The sequence below is a fragment of the Hordeum vulgare genome, chromosome 5H (assembly GCF_904849725.1).
Source record: "Hordeum vulgare subsp. vulgare chromosome 5H, MorexV3_pseudomolecules_assembly, whole genome shotgun sequence".
NCBI classification, from domain to species: Eukaryota; Viridiplantae; Streptophyta; class Magnoliopsida; order Poales; family Poaceae; genus Hordeum; species Hordeum vulgare.
In genome coordinates, this window is record NC_058522.1 from 477,133,366 (window position 1) to 477,151,382 (window position 18,017).

At 41.7% G+C, this 18,017-nt stretch overlaps 1 protein-coding gene across 1 annotated transcript; it reads left to right on the forward strand.

Moving 5' to 3' along the window:
- The first annotated feature begins 1,693 nt into the window (after positions 1 to 1,693).
- LOC123399364 (serine carboxypeptidase-like 9) lies at positions 1,694 to 16,985 on the forward strand. The gene is made up of 14 exons (XM_045093779.1): positions 1,694 to 1,908; positions 1,994 to 2,133; positions 2,959 to 3,035; positions 3,122 to 3,247; positions 3,335 to 3,437; positions 3,646 to 3,683; positions 3,936 to 4,037; positions 4,142 to 4,222; positions 4,478 to 4,612; positions 4,728 to 4,799; positions 16,153 to 16,274; positions 16,358 to 16,471; positions 16,561 to 16,606; positions 16,704 to 16,985. The coding sequence occupies exons 1-14, from the start codon at positions 1,781 to 1,783 to the stop codon at positions 16,785 to 16,787; spliced, it is 1,368 nt and encodes a 455-aa protein (XP_044949714.1). The 5' UTR covers positions 1,694 to 1,780; the 3' UTR covers positions 16,788 to 16,985.
- The last annotated feature ends 1,032 nt before the right edge of the window (positions 16,986 to 18,017 follow it).

Genomic DNA, 18,017 nt, shown 5'->3' on the forward strand with positions numbered 1-18,017 from the left:
CTTCCCCTTCTCACGTCGCTCGCTGCCATCCCTCTCTCTCCGCGGAGGGCTCATCTGGTGCCCCCCCTCGCTGACGAGCCGGCGACGGTGGCACACGCCATCGTGTTGTGCGACGCCTCCTTTCCTTTCCCCTCCTCTCTTTCCACGTCCACCGCGCCCTGTGGCAGGGAGAGAGACGCAATTGCACTGCTAAGCCCCGACTCACATGTGCGCCTGCGATGGCCCTCGATGCGGCGCCCCCCTGCCCCGAAAGAGAGTGCCCCGCCGTTAAGTGGCACAGCGGTGGTGCCCTTTGCCCCCGGTGGGATTTGTTCTTCTTCCGACGCCTCAGCTTGCCGATGCGCGTCGAGATCGAGAGGAACTGCACGGCCTTAGCGGCGACACACTTTGCCGGCGAGCTCTAGGCCCTTTGCCAGTGAGTGCTTCTTTTTCCCTTCTGATTAGGTTTCTTTTGGGAGGGGATTTTCTTTGAGGGATTAATCTCCCGTTTCCTTTTGCTACCAAAAAGCTAGAACCCTAGTGGCTCTGAAACCATTGATAGATCCCTCTAGATCGGGTAGGCTAGTGATTTGCGGTAGTGATGTGAGGAGGAGACGGACATGTACCTTCTCCTTGGCTCGAGGAACCCGAGCCTGATGCCATGGTGGGAGGGCGACGGCGTGGTTGTGTGTGTGCGTTAGCAGTGACGGCGGTGGTGCTTCCCGTCGACCTACGCTAACCCTAGATCGGTAAGGGTATCGGTGTAGGGGGGTGCTGCGCACGATAAACCTCGTACCGTGTGCGTCCGGCTCCCCCACTTCTTTATGTAGCGTGGCGATAAAGATCCACCAACCATAGTTTGGTTGGAAACCCCGATCAGACGTGAGTCAAGGGCCCGTCGAGACGTTGGGCTCGAACGGAAGGAGATCAACCTATCAGGTAGCATGGGAGCATGGGAGTGTTGGCATGACTGGATATTTTGGCCCGTCTCTAGTATCTATGTGTCTTGTTTCTATTTAGGGAAACGCTTCCACCCGGCGCGCCGGCCGAATCGTTCGTCGAATTTGCTGCAACCGTGTATTTTTTTGATACAAACGTTTTTCATACAAAAAAATTTCTCGTGTAAATTTGTTACATTTGTCCAGTAAAAAGCTGCATATACGTTTGGTTGCAACTCCAGTTCGTCAAATTTTTCATTACAATCGATGTTTTAACTTTTCCTACAACCGTGTTAATTTTTGCTACAACCGGCATCATTTTTTACTGCAAGCGTTCACTAAAAAGTTTGCATACACATTCACATAGATATTTGTTACAACCGGCGTTTGACTTTTGCTACCACGCACCATCAGATTCGTTTTTTTGCTACGATCACGTAGATATTTTTTTGCTATAAATTTTGTTTTTTGTTGCAACCGTTGAAAAAATTGCTGCATCGCGACGAATTTTGTTGCATCGGAAGAAAAAATGTTACATGAAGATCCAACGGTGCGGACGCGCGGGGGTTGATGGATCGGGAGGTCCGCGCGCGGCCGGCCAAAAGTTTGGACCGGCGCGCCGACGCAAATCACTCCCCTTCTATTTATTTCGCACGTGGTCTCAGTAGTCACTGTAGGTGGCCGGTCCGTATACCTATTTAATCAAGGTAGTTGGAGTTAACGGTTTCTGATGGTCCACGTCGACAAGGTAGATATAGGTACCTAAAAGCCCCCAATTTGGTACTGTATGGGATTTCTACATTCGAACCTGAGCTATATAAGGTTCAAGATCGACAAGGGATAGAGAGCAGCCGTTGGACACCATGGGTAAAGCTTCCTTGTTATTCCTGAGTCTCATCGTTGTGCTTCTTGTGCCGCTCTCGCGCTCGGCGTCGGTGGTGACCCATCTCCCGGGCTTCCATGGCCGCCTTCCGTTCCACCTGGAGACCGGGTATATAAGCCACAGCACAACCTCTTCCGGCAACTGCAAGCTTCCATGCTTCTTCCTTTTACAAGTTTCAAGTGATATTCCGCAGGTACATCAGCGTGGACGAGGAGACGGGAGCGGAGCTCTTCTACTACTTCGTGGAGTCAGAGAGGAGGCCGGACACGGACCCCGTCATCCTGTGGATGACGGGAGGGCCTTTCTGCTCTGACATGATTTTCTTTGAAGTTGGTGAGAGCATCGTCTTCTTGTGTTTACTACTCATGCGCTTAAATTACGGGACGGAGGAACTACATCGAAAAAGTTTAAATTTTAAAATGAAGAGTGAAGTACAGCTTTTATTAATCTCTAGTTCAGTGATGACGCTGAGCAAATCATCCAAGTTTGCAAAAGTTTATTAGGATGTGTTACAAAATTCTGCGCCTTATCTCTCTTGTCCTTCTTACTCTTGGCTAGGGCCAAGCCAACAAAGCAACCTACCTAGCTAGACCAACGAGTGGATACAACCTTCATGTTTTAGATGGTGGAAGGCATTTTGCCAGTCTCTACAAAATGATTGAACGCACATACAAATTTTTTTTTGGCTGAAAACGACTATATGTCAGCTTGTTGTTTCCCCTGTTGTCAATTCCTACAACAGAAAAAAGTTCAAGAAAAAAATTACTACATCTGAATCAGATAGATGAGTGGGTCCAGGCTTTCAGATGATTGTTGGTGTTTCCCTTGTTGTTGTATTTTCATTAGCTTAAGTCTAGTTTAGTTTTTTATTCCTTTTGCAATGTATAGTTTTATTTATTTTGGAACTCTATTTGTATTATTTTTTCAAAATTAATAAAAATATGCAGTATAGTCCTGGTGTTTCCCTAAAAAATATATATTTCAGCTTGTATTTTTTGTAAAGAAATGAAGAACACCATGTCATGTTTTCCCAGTTTGGATCAACTAAAATAATTAGTTTATCCCATTGAACACCTCATGGTACCTTTGCCACCAGATAGATCTTTATTTGTATTTGACTTTTACATGAGATATACATCAGTGATATTTGCTCCACAGGTCCTATGAAATTTGTGCTGGCACCTTATAATGGTAGTTTGCCACAGTTGGCCTATAATCCATATTCATGGTCCAAGGTGAGATATTATTTAATCTTAACACTAATGACGCTCCTCTATACCTATCCATTCAAATAAGCATGTACTCATATTAGTAATTTCAGACAGCAAACATCATCTTATTGGATTCACCAGTGGGTACTGGTTTCTCGTACGCTCGTGATATGGAAGGTTATCGTGATATTGGGGATTTCTCCTTTTCTTTGCATGTCTTAATATTTCTCAACAAGGTGAAACTGATTTTCTATGTCCAACAGTTGAAGTTGGAAAAAAAATTTGCGTGTGATTTTCTTATCGTTCTATACATACTGATACAGTGGTTTATCGATCACCCACGCTACCAAAAAAATCCTTTCTTTATTGGAGGAAGTTCATATGCTGGAAAGATGTCTCCAATTATCGCAGACCACATTTCACAAGGTAATTACGGACAAGGATAAAAAAAAGGCTATGATAATCTAGTAACTTCATTTGCAGCAAAGAAAATATAAGATAAAAAATTGCAGGACTTCATCAGTCAGTATCTTTAGTTAATAATCAGCTGTCCCAATTCACTTTTGGAGTTGCTTGTGATTGATCATGGCTTCTTATCTTAGTAGTTCTAACTTGATCTTCATTTTGGTTTCAGAAATCGAACAGGGGAAGCAACCCAGGATTAATCTCAAGGCAAGTGAATTCATTAGGCTTCAAACCACTCATAGTTCCATTCAATTAACTAGTATTTCCTTCGTTCAAAATTACCTGTCGCACAAATGAAAAAAATGAATGTATCTAGAACTAAAATACATCTAGATACATCCATTCTTATAACAAGTATTTCCGGACGGAGAGAGTATAAGTAATGGTACTGAATAAAAGTCGTGCTTTCAATTATCTTTTATTCTTTGTTCTGTTCATTATTAATCCAACAAATTATAGGGCTATCTAGTCGGCAACCCTATTACAGGCTCCGATTATGATGACGATTTTAGAGTACCATATGCTCATGGTGTTGGAATTATATCTGATCAATTATATGAGGTAATTCCACATATAAGATGCAATTACAGGCTTGTGTGACAATCATGTGTTGGAATTATATCTAGTCGGTAACGCTATTTTCCTTTTTCTTCTTTATTCCAAAGGCTGCAATGCGGAACTGTAAAGGAAGCTATATAAGACCGACGAACAAATTGTGCGCCATGGTGCTAGACACCTTTGCAAATGTAAGACTCCCACTACTAATAGGTTCCAAATTACTCCCTCTGTTCCTAAATATAAGTCTTTAAAGAGGTTTCATTAGTGGATTACATATGGATGTATATAGACATATTTTAGAGTGTAGATTCACTCATTTTGCACCGTATGTGGACTCCTAGTGAAATATCTTAAAAGACTTATATTTAGGAACGGAGGGAGTAGTTTATACGAGCTCCCGTTGGACCTATGTATATTATATCGGTCCCTTGTTTTAATTGCAGCTCATATCTGAAATTAATCAAGGACAAATCTTGAGTGTCCGTTGTGGACGGGGTATGATACCACATAGATTTCTGTCAGAAGAATACAGTCAGTTAAGTGAGACGTCTCCTGAACAACCTAGCCTGAAATGTTCTGTAAGTGACTGTAGCATTTACCCTGGGTGATCATTTTGAAGAAGATTCGTTTTTAGTTCGGTACAAATTTCATTTCTGCATTCTGATGATGTGTATTTTGTCTTCTCGTCTGTAGGAATATTTTGACTACCTATGTCATATTTGGGCGGACGACGATTCCACGAGAGATGCTCTTGGGGTGAAGAAGGTAAGGAATCATATATGACACATTTTCCCTTTATGCTAAGTCTGCATAGATATTTCAAAAAATTATAGGAAATTTGGGTTCGTGCTAGGGATGTAAATGGCAAATAAGCTGCTTCCCCAAGTTCCGTTTAGTTAGCTTTATCTAGCTTCATATTCATTTTCTTTAAATAAAAAACAAAATTTTGAACTGTTAGTTTATTAGTGGGTTTAGATGGGATTAAACGGGACCCAGTCCCATCCCTAGTTCGTGCCACAAATAATTCATTATTTGATGGCTGCCAACCAAACTTCATGAATTCGGTCTGTGGCACTATCAAATGCAAAGAAATTAGTTGCATGCCCTGCAAGCCGTCAGTTTCGCTACGTCAAGCGCAACGACGAGCAGACGGAATTGATCATTTGAGATCCATCACTTTGTCATTCAGTCCATTCCATTCCATCTGGTACGCCGCTGCCATCCACTCTATTCTGATGCATGATTCCGAGCCGCGAAGGTCCCGTGATCCCAGCTGCATTGTCGCTTGCAATAATTAGGGGGCACTCATGGGATACTATTAAGGGTGTGGTCAGTAGTTGCCCAGAAGTATAAATTCACGGCTTTGATCTTTTTACTAACTTTGCCCTGATCTGACCCTTGTTTATGATTTTTTTTTGGATATGATCCTTTTTTCTACCATAACCGGCTGGACGGTAGGCATACACATCCTACCGCCACAAGCAGTAACTGTAGGGCTCGGATCAATGCGGATGGTTCCTTCGGGTCAACGGAGTCAAACGACCTTATCGCCATTGTCTGCAGCGATAGGATGTGTATGCCTACCGCCATAGCGGGTGACGGTAGGAAAAAGTGTCAGATACAGAAAAAAAAATCGCAAACCGAGTCGGGCCAAACTATGTAAAAAAAAGTCAAAACAGTGAAATTGCCCGCCTACGGCTGCAAAATCCTCAACTCCAGCGCCCAACTCCAACAGGCGGCTTCTCAAATCGCAAATGGATTGTTTCGGTGCAGCAGCTTCTGGCAGCAAGCGATCGGCCAGACCAAAAAACACATATTCGGCCCGTTTGGAGTGGCCTGATAGCCCAAGTGGCTTGTAAAATAGGCATGTACTAATAGGCCCGGTTGGGTGGTTGGATGTGAAAGAGGCATTCATGACTGTTTCATCGTACCGGTTTGATCAAAGTCACTTGACGACGGTGGCAATTGGCCGTAAAAACTGCTAACTCCATCTCCTTCGTTTTCTGGGAATAGCAAATACCCAGCTCCACAACTCCGACCGATTTATACGTAGCTAATAGCCAGCTTGTCACTCTCATAACCATGATTTCAAATATTCGGCTCGGCTCCTGACTTGGAGTCGAGGAGTTGAGGAGCGAGAGTGCCCCCGAACACGCCCTAAGTGAACACTAAAGAAGAGCACTGAAGGAGCGGTGCATTGGAATTGCCTCATTGAACAAAAATCGCTTACTGATGAGGACTTGGGGCCATTAATTTTGGATGAATCCGAGTGTCCAAACTGCCCACTACAATGGATCCTTTTTTAGGTTACACTGGATCTTTTATGTGTGAATATCGGATCATTGGGCAGTGAAGAAGACCCAGACTCCTCTGAACTATTTTGAACTTGTAATAACTATGAATGTATATTGTCTGCACTTCATCATGATGATGTTGAGTTTCTTTTGTTATTTTAGTACTTTTAGTTTAGTTTATCAACTACACAATTTGCCTTCTATTTTTTTTATTTTGGCAGAGGAGACTTCTTTGACCAATCCAATTAGGGACCCACCAGTCGAGTAGTTGGCATACATATTCGAAGAGACAAAAAACCCAACTCCCGTGATACCCTTTATTTTATTGCGTCTCTGCTAAAACTACACACAATGGAAGTAATATATGTAGTGATATAGATGTCAGCTAAACAAAAAATATGATGTGACAGCTAATTAATGAGAAAAGAGAGAAATTAAGTAATATAGATAGTTACTCATACTATGAGTAATAGCAAAAGGGCCCATGCATTGCAACGGGAGAAAGAAATACCACACGGCACACGCTCTTAATTTATAAAAAATGTCTATAATTTGAGAATTTATAGTTACGATACAAATAAAGATGGTCTTATCCTACAAAAATGCAGTTCAAAATTTCACAGGTCTTCTATTTTAACACGGCTTGCATGTAGATTTAATACGTACAAAGAATCAGTCAAGTGACCTTCAGTTTCATCTCTAATCCTGATTTTGTTGACGTGTTCATTCACAACCCGGATGAGTACCGGTATGAAAGAAAGACGAATAATGACTTATTTATTAAGATTGCACCCTAGATAGTATTTTTATTAAACGTTTAACAGATAAAATAATATCATATTTAAATTCTACATATTTTTCTAATCAAATTCCATGTATAATATGTTAAATTTGGAGTTACGGTTTAAAAGATATGAGTATTTAAAAAAATATTTAATATATACTACGAGTTTAATGTCATAAACAGTAAGGGCTTTTTTGTAAAATCACCTCGGTGGGTTTTCCGACGGAAGCGATAGCCTCTTTATTATTAGGTAAAGATATCGTACATATCACTACAATATGAGTCTATAAGCTAATAAATGAAAGGCTCAATGTTATCACCTCTATGTTACTGCCCGCTGTGGAGGTAGTAATTTAGACTAGCAACATATGCATATTATTACTCTATGTTACTTTCCATTGTGGGTCTAACCGTTCGTCACTACCTTCATGGACCCCACCTTCCCCTCCTCATCGACATTCCACATTGTATAATAATGATTTGTGCAAGGTAATTGTATTCAGTTCATGTGGTGCCCAAATATACCACGTGTAGGGGTAGTTTTGTCCATAACTAGAACCCAAATTACACAATACAAATTTGGGAAATAAGCATTACAACTACACCTAATAGACATACATATACACATATGGAACACTTATAAATATAATTATCTGTCAACACCCCACCACAGTCAAAACGCCGTGCATGGCGATGTAAGGACTGGACCGGAACTCTTCAAAGGTAGACTTGGCAAGCCTTTGGTCATGATGTCGGTGAATTGTTGCATCGTGGGAACATGAAGAACTTGAATCTTCCCAAGTGCAACCTGTTTGCGAACAAAATGGATATCTAACTCGATATTCTTGGTCCGACGATGATGAACCATATTGGCGGAGATGTATATAAGAGATACATTATCACAATAGACAAAAATGGCTTTGTGAACGGGATGACAAAGCTCATGAAGTTGTTGAAGCCATGTGCACTCCACGACGACATTGGTCAGGCCACAATACTCTGCTTAGAACTGGAGCACAAACTATGGGATGTCGCTTAGACGACCACGAGATGAGTGATGGTCAAAGGAACACAAATTGTCCAAATGTAGAGCAACGAGTGTCTGGAAAACTAGCCCAATCAACATCCGAGTAATTGATAATGTCAATGGAGGGCGATGGTTGCAAGGTGATGCCGAGGTCCATGTGTCCACGGATGTACCAGAGAATCTGCTTCACCAAGGACTAATGCGCATCACGAGGAGCATGCATGTGAATACACACCGTCTGAACAACATACTGAAACTCGGGTCAAGTATGATTCAGGTACTGCAACGCATCAACGATGGACCAATTGCTCGAAAAAAACAATGATGGACCTGTATAAGGAGGCGTCTAGGGAGGGAGCTCCATGAGCATTGGAAATCTTAGCCTTCGTATACACAGGCATAGTTGCGTGCTTGCAATTAAGCATGTCGACGTAGTCAAGGAGCTCATGAGCATACTTTTGCTAATGAAGGAAAAAGTCGTCCGCACGCTGTACCACCTCGATGCCGAAGAAGTACTAGGGTGACACCAAGTCCATGATGGCAAACTTCGCACGAAGACGCTCACTGAGTCGTCGAAGGAGCTCGGTGGTGTAGGCTATTAGGATAATGTTGTCGACATAGAGGAGCACATAGGTTGTAGAAGCGCCCTGGTTGTAAACAAACAATGAGGCATGTGAGTGAGTGGAGCGAAATCCAAGTTGATGAAGAAAGGTCGCGATGCGCTAGTACCAGACGCGCTTCACCTCCATGAGGCCATACAAAGAGTGTGAGAGAAAGCAGACATGAATTGGTTGCACATCGTTGACGAAGCCCATGGGTTATTCAAGTACACCTATTCATAAAGATGACCATGAAAACAGGCGTTGGAGACATCCATCTAGTGAATTTTCCAAGCATAGGAGACTATGAGGTGGAGGACAGTGCGGATCGTGCCTGGTTTACAACCAGAGCAAAGGTGTCGGTGAAGTCAATGTCGGCATGCTGCCGTAAGACACATACCACCCATCGAGCCTGCTCGAGTGTGCCATCAGGGCGGAGATTATGCTGAAACACCCACTTGTTGTTGATGGCATTGGTATGTGGTGGTCGAGGGACAAGGTGCCATGTCTGGTTCCACAACAAGGTGCCAAACTCCTTCTGTAGGTCCGCAAGCCACCGAGGATTGCAGAGAGCGGCACGTGTGGAGGAAGGAACCGGAAACATCACAAAAGTCAATGTGCTGTAGACATGAGCGTCGTCGGGATAGGAGTTACTCGGGTGAAAGACGCCCACACATGCCCGAGTCACCGATATGAGTGCAATGACCGAAGTAGGCACCAGCGAGGTAGATGGCAAGATAGCGCGAATGCTGGAGTGGATGGCAAGGCACTCAGCAAAGCAGCCATGATGGCTGACGTGATCGACGAGACCGACACGGTTGTCAGAGTGTCCAGTGTAGACGACATGGAGGCTGGAATAACTGACGGGCCGCTGAAGATTGTGGGAGGGCTCGCCTAGGTGGCACATGACGTAGCCCGTCGGTCCTGGAAAAAAAGAGGACCTCGATGGCAGTATCTAATGAAACAGAAAACACCCCTCAGCAAAGTAAATGTGGCGTGAGTTGATGACTCAATAAGATACATGGTCATAGCAACGATATCCCTTTGTTTTAGCCAGATAACCAAGGAATATGCAGGCGATGGATCACGGTGCCAACTTATGACGTGAAGTGGAGGTGACACTAGGATACCAAAGGCACCTGAAAACATGTAACTCATCATATGATGGCGGTGATCCAAAGAGAAGGTGATACATCACATAATTCCAACGAATGTGGCAAGGGTGAAGGTTGAGGAGCAAAGATGTTGTAGCTAGGGCGTCGGGCCAAAACCGAGGAGGGATGTTGGCATGAAACAAAAGAGTGCGAACATAGTCATTGTGGGTACATAGAATGCGTTCAGAGTGACCGTTTTGTTGGGAAGCGTAAGAACACATGTGGTGGAAGATGGTGCCATCGGAGCTAAGAAGCGTGCAGATGGCAAGATTGTCAAATTCATTTTCATTATTGGGTTGGAGTGCATGAATGGAGCGACCAAATTAGGTGGACACATAAGAATATAATGCAATTAGAGTGTGTGCAACATCAGCCATATGGCATAGAGGAAATGTCCACACATAGTGGAAAAATCATCCAAAAACAAAAGAGAGGTCCAAACATCACTATGGATTAAATAAAAGAGAAACGATGCTATGATGGATGACAAACTAAACAGAACCTGAACATGTTTACCCACAAGATAAGCTTGACATGTGTGAGCATCTATTTTATTACATGAAAAAGAAAATCCCTTGAGGAGATGACTAAGAGCAACCCTAGAGGCAACTACACCTAATACATGTATGTATACGCGTGGGACGTATACAATTATCTATCAACACGCACCTTGCCTTCTCCATCCTCCCCCACCATCGGCGATGGAACTACTAGATCTAGAGAGAGCATAATGCTCCTGAGGTGAGGATCCTATTTTCAACGTGGGGATGGTTGTTGTCGGAGACGAAGACTACTTATTGGATGCTAGTGCAGCGGTTCATGCTGGCTTTGCCCATGGATTCCAAGGACGACAGTTGCAACGAGGGTAATATTTGCACAAGCTATTTATAGGAAGGCGACGCCAGAGGAGGAGCACTTCATTCCTCATAGTGGAGGATCCCCAATCCTGGTTAATCAATATTGGTAGTTATTTAGGTGGTCTTTATCTAGGCTTTAGCTAGAGATTCTCATATTCTACCCCATTCAAAATCTTAATCTCAAAAAACACTCAGATTTTCACATTAGCTATATAGAATTGATTCTGAAATATGCACTACCCGCACCCGGAAGCCAGAATTAGCGATTTTGCTAATTCCCAAGTTGCCAGGTAACCAGGTTGAAAAATAGGCCTAGTTATCCCTGTTATTTCAATCGAAATGCTACCGCACCCACACCCTAGTTTCCTCTACCTCATTCTTTCTTCCACGACCAAACACACGCAGAAGAACAAAGAGGTAGTGTCTTTCTAGGGTTTTGTTAACCGCCACCTTCACCAGACCCGACGACTCTACGCATCCACATACTCCAACCACGAGCTATGATGCGTTCTCGTTCCGTAGTTCCACCTAAGCCGTGTCACCCATGATCTTTGCATCTACCGCCATCCCCTATCTCCACCGGCGGTGCCAGCGTCCCTAATCTCAACATCTGTATCGATCTTGATCTCCGCCGGCGGCTCCATTGCCCCTCTCTAGCCTGATGTTGAGCTACATGCACCATAGGTCCGCCTTGGCCCCCCACTCCACCCTTGCTGCCCGATCCCGGACCCGCGTAAGGACGGACGAGCTATGGTTTTATCTCCCAAAAATGGATTCTTTGGATAGTATCACAAGTGTGTATGCATATTGAGGAGGATGCACTTATTTTGTCATTTAAAATCTATGGAATGTATATATGATGTCTCCATTTCCTGTTCATTTGCAGTAGTATGATCAAATTTGTTCATTGTCAATAGTATGATCAAATGTATTCATTGGCAGTAGTATGCGATGTTTTGTTTGCTTGTTGAGTACCTTATGAATGCCATGTATGTTAATCTACATATAAACATCATAGTCAACACTAGAGGATATTACTTAAATTTCACAGCACTCTCAACCGCTAGAGCTGATCAACACAGAGTAAACAAACAACTATATTCTGATTCTCATGTATCCATAGCCGCAAATGATTCTTAGGAATCCGTAGTCATAGTGATTCCGAGGAAACCGTAGCCCAAACAAACAGGCCATGATAAGCTCAAAATTATGTGAAGTTTATTAGGTAGCTGCATTATACAACTTTTTAATTGGTCTGTGGGGGCATGGACGATGACCAATATGGACTCACCAACTGATACAATTTGATAACCGCGGTGGGATTCCCCATATATATGTATATGTATATGTGTGTATATATACATGTATATATATATATATATATATGTATGTATGTATGTATGTATGTATGTATGTATGTATGTATGTATATGTATATGTATATGTATGTGTGTGTGTGTGTCTATATATATATGTATATGTATATTTTTATGTATGTGTGTGTGTATATACATTTGCACATACATATACATATTTGGAGCTCGGCCTTCATGAAGGTCAATTTTTTTGAACAATTCAAAATTCAAACTTTTCGGTTTTAAAAAAATCTGAAAAGAATATGCAAGTAAAGAAGGATGTTGTTTGTATGTGTGTAAGAAATTAGGTTGAAATACCTTAAAATATGATCTCCACAAAAAAGACAAAATCATGCCTGGAAAGATGAATAGTGTCATGTGTTAAAAAGCCTCAAATGTGTCTTGTCGTACAACCCTTATTTCAATGTATTTTTTCTAAAAATTTACACACATGTGTGTTACACCCTCACTTATCTCTGTATATTTTCATAATTTTTTGAAATGTAAAAAATATGATTTTTCATAAAATTTTAATTTCAAGTTTAAAGGCCTCTATGGAGGCCGAGCTCCAAACGCAATTTCCGTATATATGTGTATAGACTAATACATCCTCGATGGTGGAGTACATGGGATCTGAATGACATTTGCCTTGCCGAGTGGCAGTGACGACGTATCCTCTTCATGCTAGGGACGGATAGCCCCTTGACGGACTAAGCAAGGTTCAAGGCAAACGATTCGGTGGTGAGGACGCACAAGGAGAGAAACACGATCAATGTCAGTGTTGTGTTGAACACCGGGAGGGAGGGAGTAGTTATAGTTGGTTGGAATCTCGACCATCTTCGCAGAAGGATCCAAGAGTCAAAATTAAATGATGCCCCAAGCTAAATCCAAATCCAGGAAGCTACGTTGTGAGTTGATATCCAACTCGAGAGGCCCCCCGATGCTATGAATCAGTCTCAATCGGATATGTGAGCAGCTATGAGTAGCTAAGTCTATTCCAAGCTAGTTGTCGGCTACTCCATTATAAGTGAGAACCGTAAGGGAGGTTGTTTCCGTTGTCCAGGGTCAACCTCCTAGTGGCTCCATCGCAAGAAGCAAAAGTAAAACCAACGTTACAACTCTTTGAATTTTTTATTGTTCTGGGTACTCGTCGAAGGGGCCCATAAATTACCCGCACATGTGGTTAGCACACTTATACTGAATCAGTTCCCAAAAACTTGGGTCCTAGTCGTCTCGAATAGAACAAAACTCTAATGCACACACTGTGCATGGCCTCCCACTATTACCATCCTACTCACTACCATAGTTCATTTCATAACATAACCATCATCTCCAGTTACTTATAATGATTATCATAACCCAATAGAAGCATGACATAATAATGTAACATGGCATAACTAGCAACCTAATCATGCATGCTACAACATAACTAGGCTGGTGAGCAACATGACATAAGTAAAGGATATTAATCGTGGCAATATGTGGGGCTAAACAGGTGATGCATGTGATATGTATCACAACACAACTACATCATCATATCCTAGTGCACACATAAGAAAGATAGCATGTGATAAACATGAGAAAAAAAGGGGTGAGCCTTGCCTACTTACCCAGCTTATTACCACTAGGTAGATTCCTGGTAGTGGTGATCATAAGCATCAACATGAGGTCTTTAGATCCAGTGTCAATGGAGAAGAAAGAACATACCGTAAAGGGAATCATAGAGTAAAAAACATGTCATATGCTCAAAAATTGGGTAATACATCAAATGATAATTAAATACAAAAACTTGTCGAATTAATTTAAATGGAGGGGAATTCCATGTGTGGTGGAATACCCAATTGAACTTTGTGTTTAACATTGTATTAGAGTTAAATTAATTAAAAACATTAGGTGTAATTCACTTATTCATGCATGAAAATGACATATTCAGATTACTCGTGTTTTTTATCAAAATCCATGTATTACATATTTAACATGGAGCTAGCATGCTAAATTTACAAAGGGTGCTATTTTTAGGATTAAAGCGCAAAACTACCCAAGGTGTGAAATGTCAAGTGCCGAGAACTGGAAACTCAACTGAGATATGGGATCCTCATATATTACTAGACATTTTTCATATAGTACACTTTCAAATCTGATACATGGTTAAATTGACGTGAATAATGCAAAATTGACAAGTTTTTTCTGAAAATAACAAATAACCACATAATAAATGTGGCCAAAACTATGATCACGACAGGCAATGGATATAAAGGCTTAATATACGATGCACATGAGTCTGATTTAGAGAAAGAGGGCGACCAGATTCATTGCGCCAACTTGGCTATGCGCGGGAACACCTTAGCTATCCACCGCTTGTGGGTGAGCTGCGATGCTAAATGGAAACAGACTAAGGCCTATCGGGCCTAATCGATCGATACAACATGATGTGTGGCCCCACTTGTTTGTGTGACATAAGATAGCCCTAGATCTAGTCATGTTAAATGAAACAAATCAGATTGGTTCCAGCGAAACCATCCAACTCCTTTGAACCAGACCGGTCAATGAAAAAGTCCATACCGAGCCAGTCGCCTAGCTCAAATTAACTCGAGGATGGGATGTGCGCACTAAGCTCATTGGTGATGGAAGAATGGCTGGCAGAGATGATGCTAGGAGCGACGTGCGTCGTGGACCTGGTTGTGCAACATCGTGGCTTCTCGATCTGGTCGGCGGTGGTGGTCGTGATGTGGCTTCCGGGTGGCTACTAAAGATCTAGAGGAGCGGGGCGACGATCTCTATCAGGTAGCAGCAGCGACAAAAGTGGCCAGTCATGGTGATGCACGAGGAAAAGGGAAGAAAGGGGCGGACAAGCGTGGTAGCATGAAAAGTTGCAGCGCTGGTGGAGAATCTCGGTAGTAGCGGAGCACCGCAGCACCGTTGTGGAGCAAAAGGGCGCAACATGTAGGGCATGACGTGGCCTGATTGGGGCCCATTCTACTTGTGGATTTTCCCTCGGGTCCGCATGGTGGAGAGGATCCACGACGCTCTCACACCCATCAGGTCTTGCATGGACGACGAAAATAGACATGCATGGTTGGCGGATAGAGCTGCATGATGGAGAATGACGGTTGGGAAGTGTGGAATTTGAGGAGGGTGGTGGCGACTCAGGGAAAGTAAGGGGCTTGTTTTAGAGCGGGTGACATGCCTCATAGAGGCAGAGGCTTATGGGGATAGATGGGCTAGTTTTGAAGGGGGGTTTAGGTAGGCTATTGGGATTATAAGAGAGAGTGATGTGACAACCTATCCACATTTTTGTGAACAAATCATATTTACTTTATTCACCAACTATATCAATTGCGTATTAATCCATTCGGGTACCCAAACTCAGATTGAGATGAAATTTTAAACGTAGCCAATGGTTCGGTCTTTCAGACATCTTAAATGTCCATTTTGAAAATATCTCCAATTTCCTAGGTGTTTGAACAAGAGGTAAATATTTAGTGGTGTGCTAAAACTCTAAACTTTGTATGGTACCTCAAACATTATACAAGAACACCACGTGTTAAGCAAAGTTTGGGACTTAATATCATTGAGGAAGACCAAAAGTTATAGGGGTGGTACTATTCCCATGATAATGAGTATATCAATATCAATAATGTTTAGAAATGGTGTTTAGGTTAGTTCGATCAAGTTAATATGATGCAATGAAATGACGACATGACGATATGATGATGCATAAAAATAAAATAACATGGAAATGGTTGGATGACTACTCTTTGGCTATTACACATGGTCAAATAGCTTGCATATGAGGTACTTGATTTGATGTGTCACTGCATTGGGATGCTGATTTAGTGGGCCTTTTCGCACAATGCAATGTGAAACATTGACTAAATGGTCCTAGAATTGGGTAACACGGTCGTTTCATAGGGCTGCAATTTAGACCCACGGAAATTAATGATGCTCTGTAATATTGGAGTTTCTAGCTATATTGAAACTAGACGAGCACCACCCTAACTTTTTCTTAACATGTTCCAATCATTATTGATACAATGGATCCATTTAGGGAACATCCGGAGAGTTTATAAGATGCAGGAAAAGTATCCCCTATGCATCATCCGACGTTCCGAGCAGCATAAAGTACCATTTCAGCCTCATAAGCAAGGGCTACCGTGCGCTTGTGTTTAGGTGGAGTATTCTTCTCCTCGGTATTTACATACGTTGATTGAAACTTTATCAGCGTGTCTTGAAATAATAAACTCTAATTGCAGTGGAGACCATGATATTGTAGTACCATTTTTGAGTACACAAGCATGGATTAGGTCCTTCAACTTCTCTATAGTCGATGATTGGAGAGCATGGCATCTCGATGGCCAGTCTGCCGGGTAAAGTAGACTGGGTTTTATTGTTTATTTTGTTGATATTTCAGTTTTTGGTCACTTGACAAGGAACGCATGTGTTGTCTTTGGTGTAGATTTACAATCACATATGCCAACCATATCACATTTGCGACGGTAAAGGTATGATATCTTGTTTTTTTGTTCAGTGGTTTAATGTTACTAACTTGATTTGCTATCAAGATAATGTAATACAACAGTAAGTATTGGTTGATTGCAGGGTGGTGGCCACGTATCCATAGAAAACCGACCTAAGGAATGTCTTGCCATGGCTCAACGGTGGCTGAATAACGAGCCTCTCTGATGTGCCCTATTTAATTACCATGTCCACCCTACTCTAATCATGTGGCATTTTAATATTCAATAAAAGTCTAGACCTACACAAACTATTTTCAAATGAAGGCCCAGTTTTATACAAGGTCCGCCCGTAGTAAAATGTTCCTTTCGCCTATTATCCATAAACATTGCTCGAAGTAATACATCTTTGGTCACTACTAGGCAATAAAGATTCTTGCTATGCAATGGTGCTACCCCATCGAGGAGGCTGATTACTCTTGTTAGATCATGGTTAATAAAATAGTCAAATATTGTCTGTAGCATGCTGTTATGTCATCTATAGCCAATGTAATAGCAATACAAAACGTGTGCTATTTTGTGATGTTCTCCTACTTGTGAGCTATGTTGGATTTTTCTCCAAAGAGGAAGGGTGAAGCAATATAGTAGCAGTAAGTATTTCTCTCACTGACAACCAAGGTTTATCGAACCAATAGGAGAATCAAGGAAAACTCTCTCGTCCGCTACTACACACACAAAACCAAACACTTGCAACCCACACGGTCAAGAGGGTTGCCAATCCCCTTGAACTCGTTACTTGCAAGGATTAATTCTTATATATATTCGTCACCCTGGGTGAGGAATAGTTATTCTTCACCCCCCTCTATTTTCACATTAATACACCGTAATTTTACATTTCTTAAATTTTAATCTTATCTCATACGTAAAAAGAGACCGTAAAAAAATACATAGTCACTGTAAAAAATATTTTATGTCATGTAAAATTACAAACATAAAAACATAGTGTAAATTATACACAAAATGCGATTTTTCTGGTCTTATGATCTATATTTTTGTTTTCTTATGGCAAATTTTCTGTAGTTAATCAATATAAATGTATCTATTTGCATTTCAAATTTAATTTATTTATGAAATGGTCGTAAAATTACCTCGAGTGAGGAATAATTTATTCTGCATCCTGGATGATGAATAGAGTATATATATATATATATATATATATATATATAGGGTCGCACTATTCGTCACTCTGTGTGAGGAATTCTTATTTCTCACCCCTGTCCCATTCTACAACCATGAGTTGAGAACGTAAGAAAAAATTAGACTTGAGGAAATATTACACTTTTGAGGAAGGAAGTTTCTCTTTCATCGTATGAAAAGATGTAAGGTAATTTTACAACAGGCTTGATGTAAAGTTACGTCCTGTATGTGTGAAAAACATATGGTGCGTCAATATAACACT

Coding starts and splice junctions, on each gene's coding strand:
- LOC123399364 (XM_045093779.1), top strand. CDS start 1,781: ATGGGTAAAGCTTCCTTGTTATTCCTGAGTCTCATCGTTGTGCTTCTT. Junction 3,036..3,121: donor ATCCATATTCATGGTCCAAG/GTGAGATATTAT, acceptor TAGTAATTTCAG/ACAGCAAACATCATCTTATT. Junction 4,038..4,141: donor TATCTGATCAATTATATGAG/GTAATTCCACAT, acceptor TTTATTCCAAAG/GCTGCAATGCGGAACTGTAA.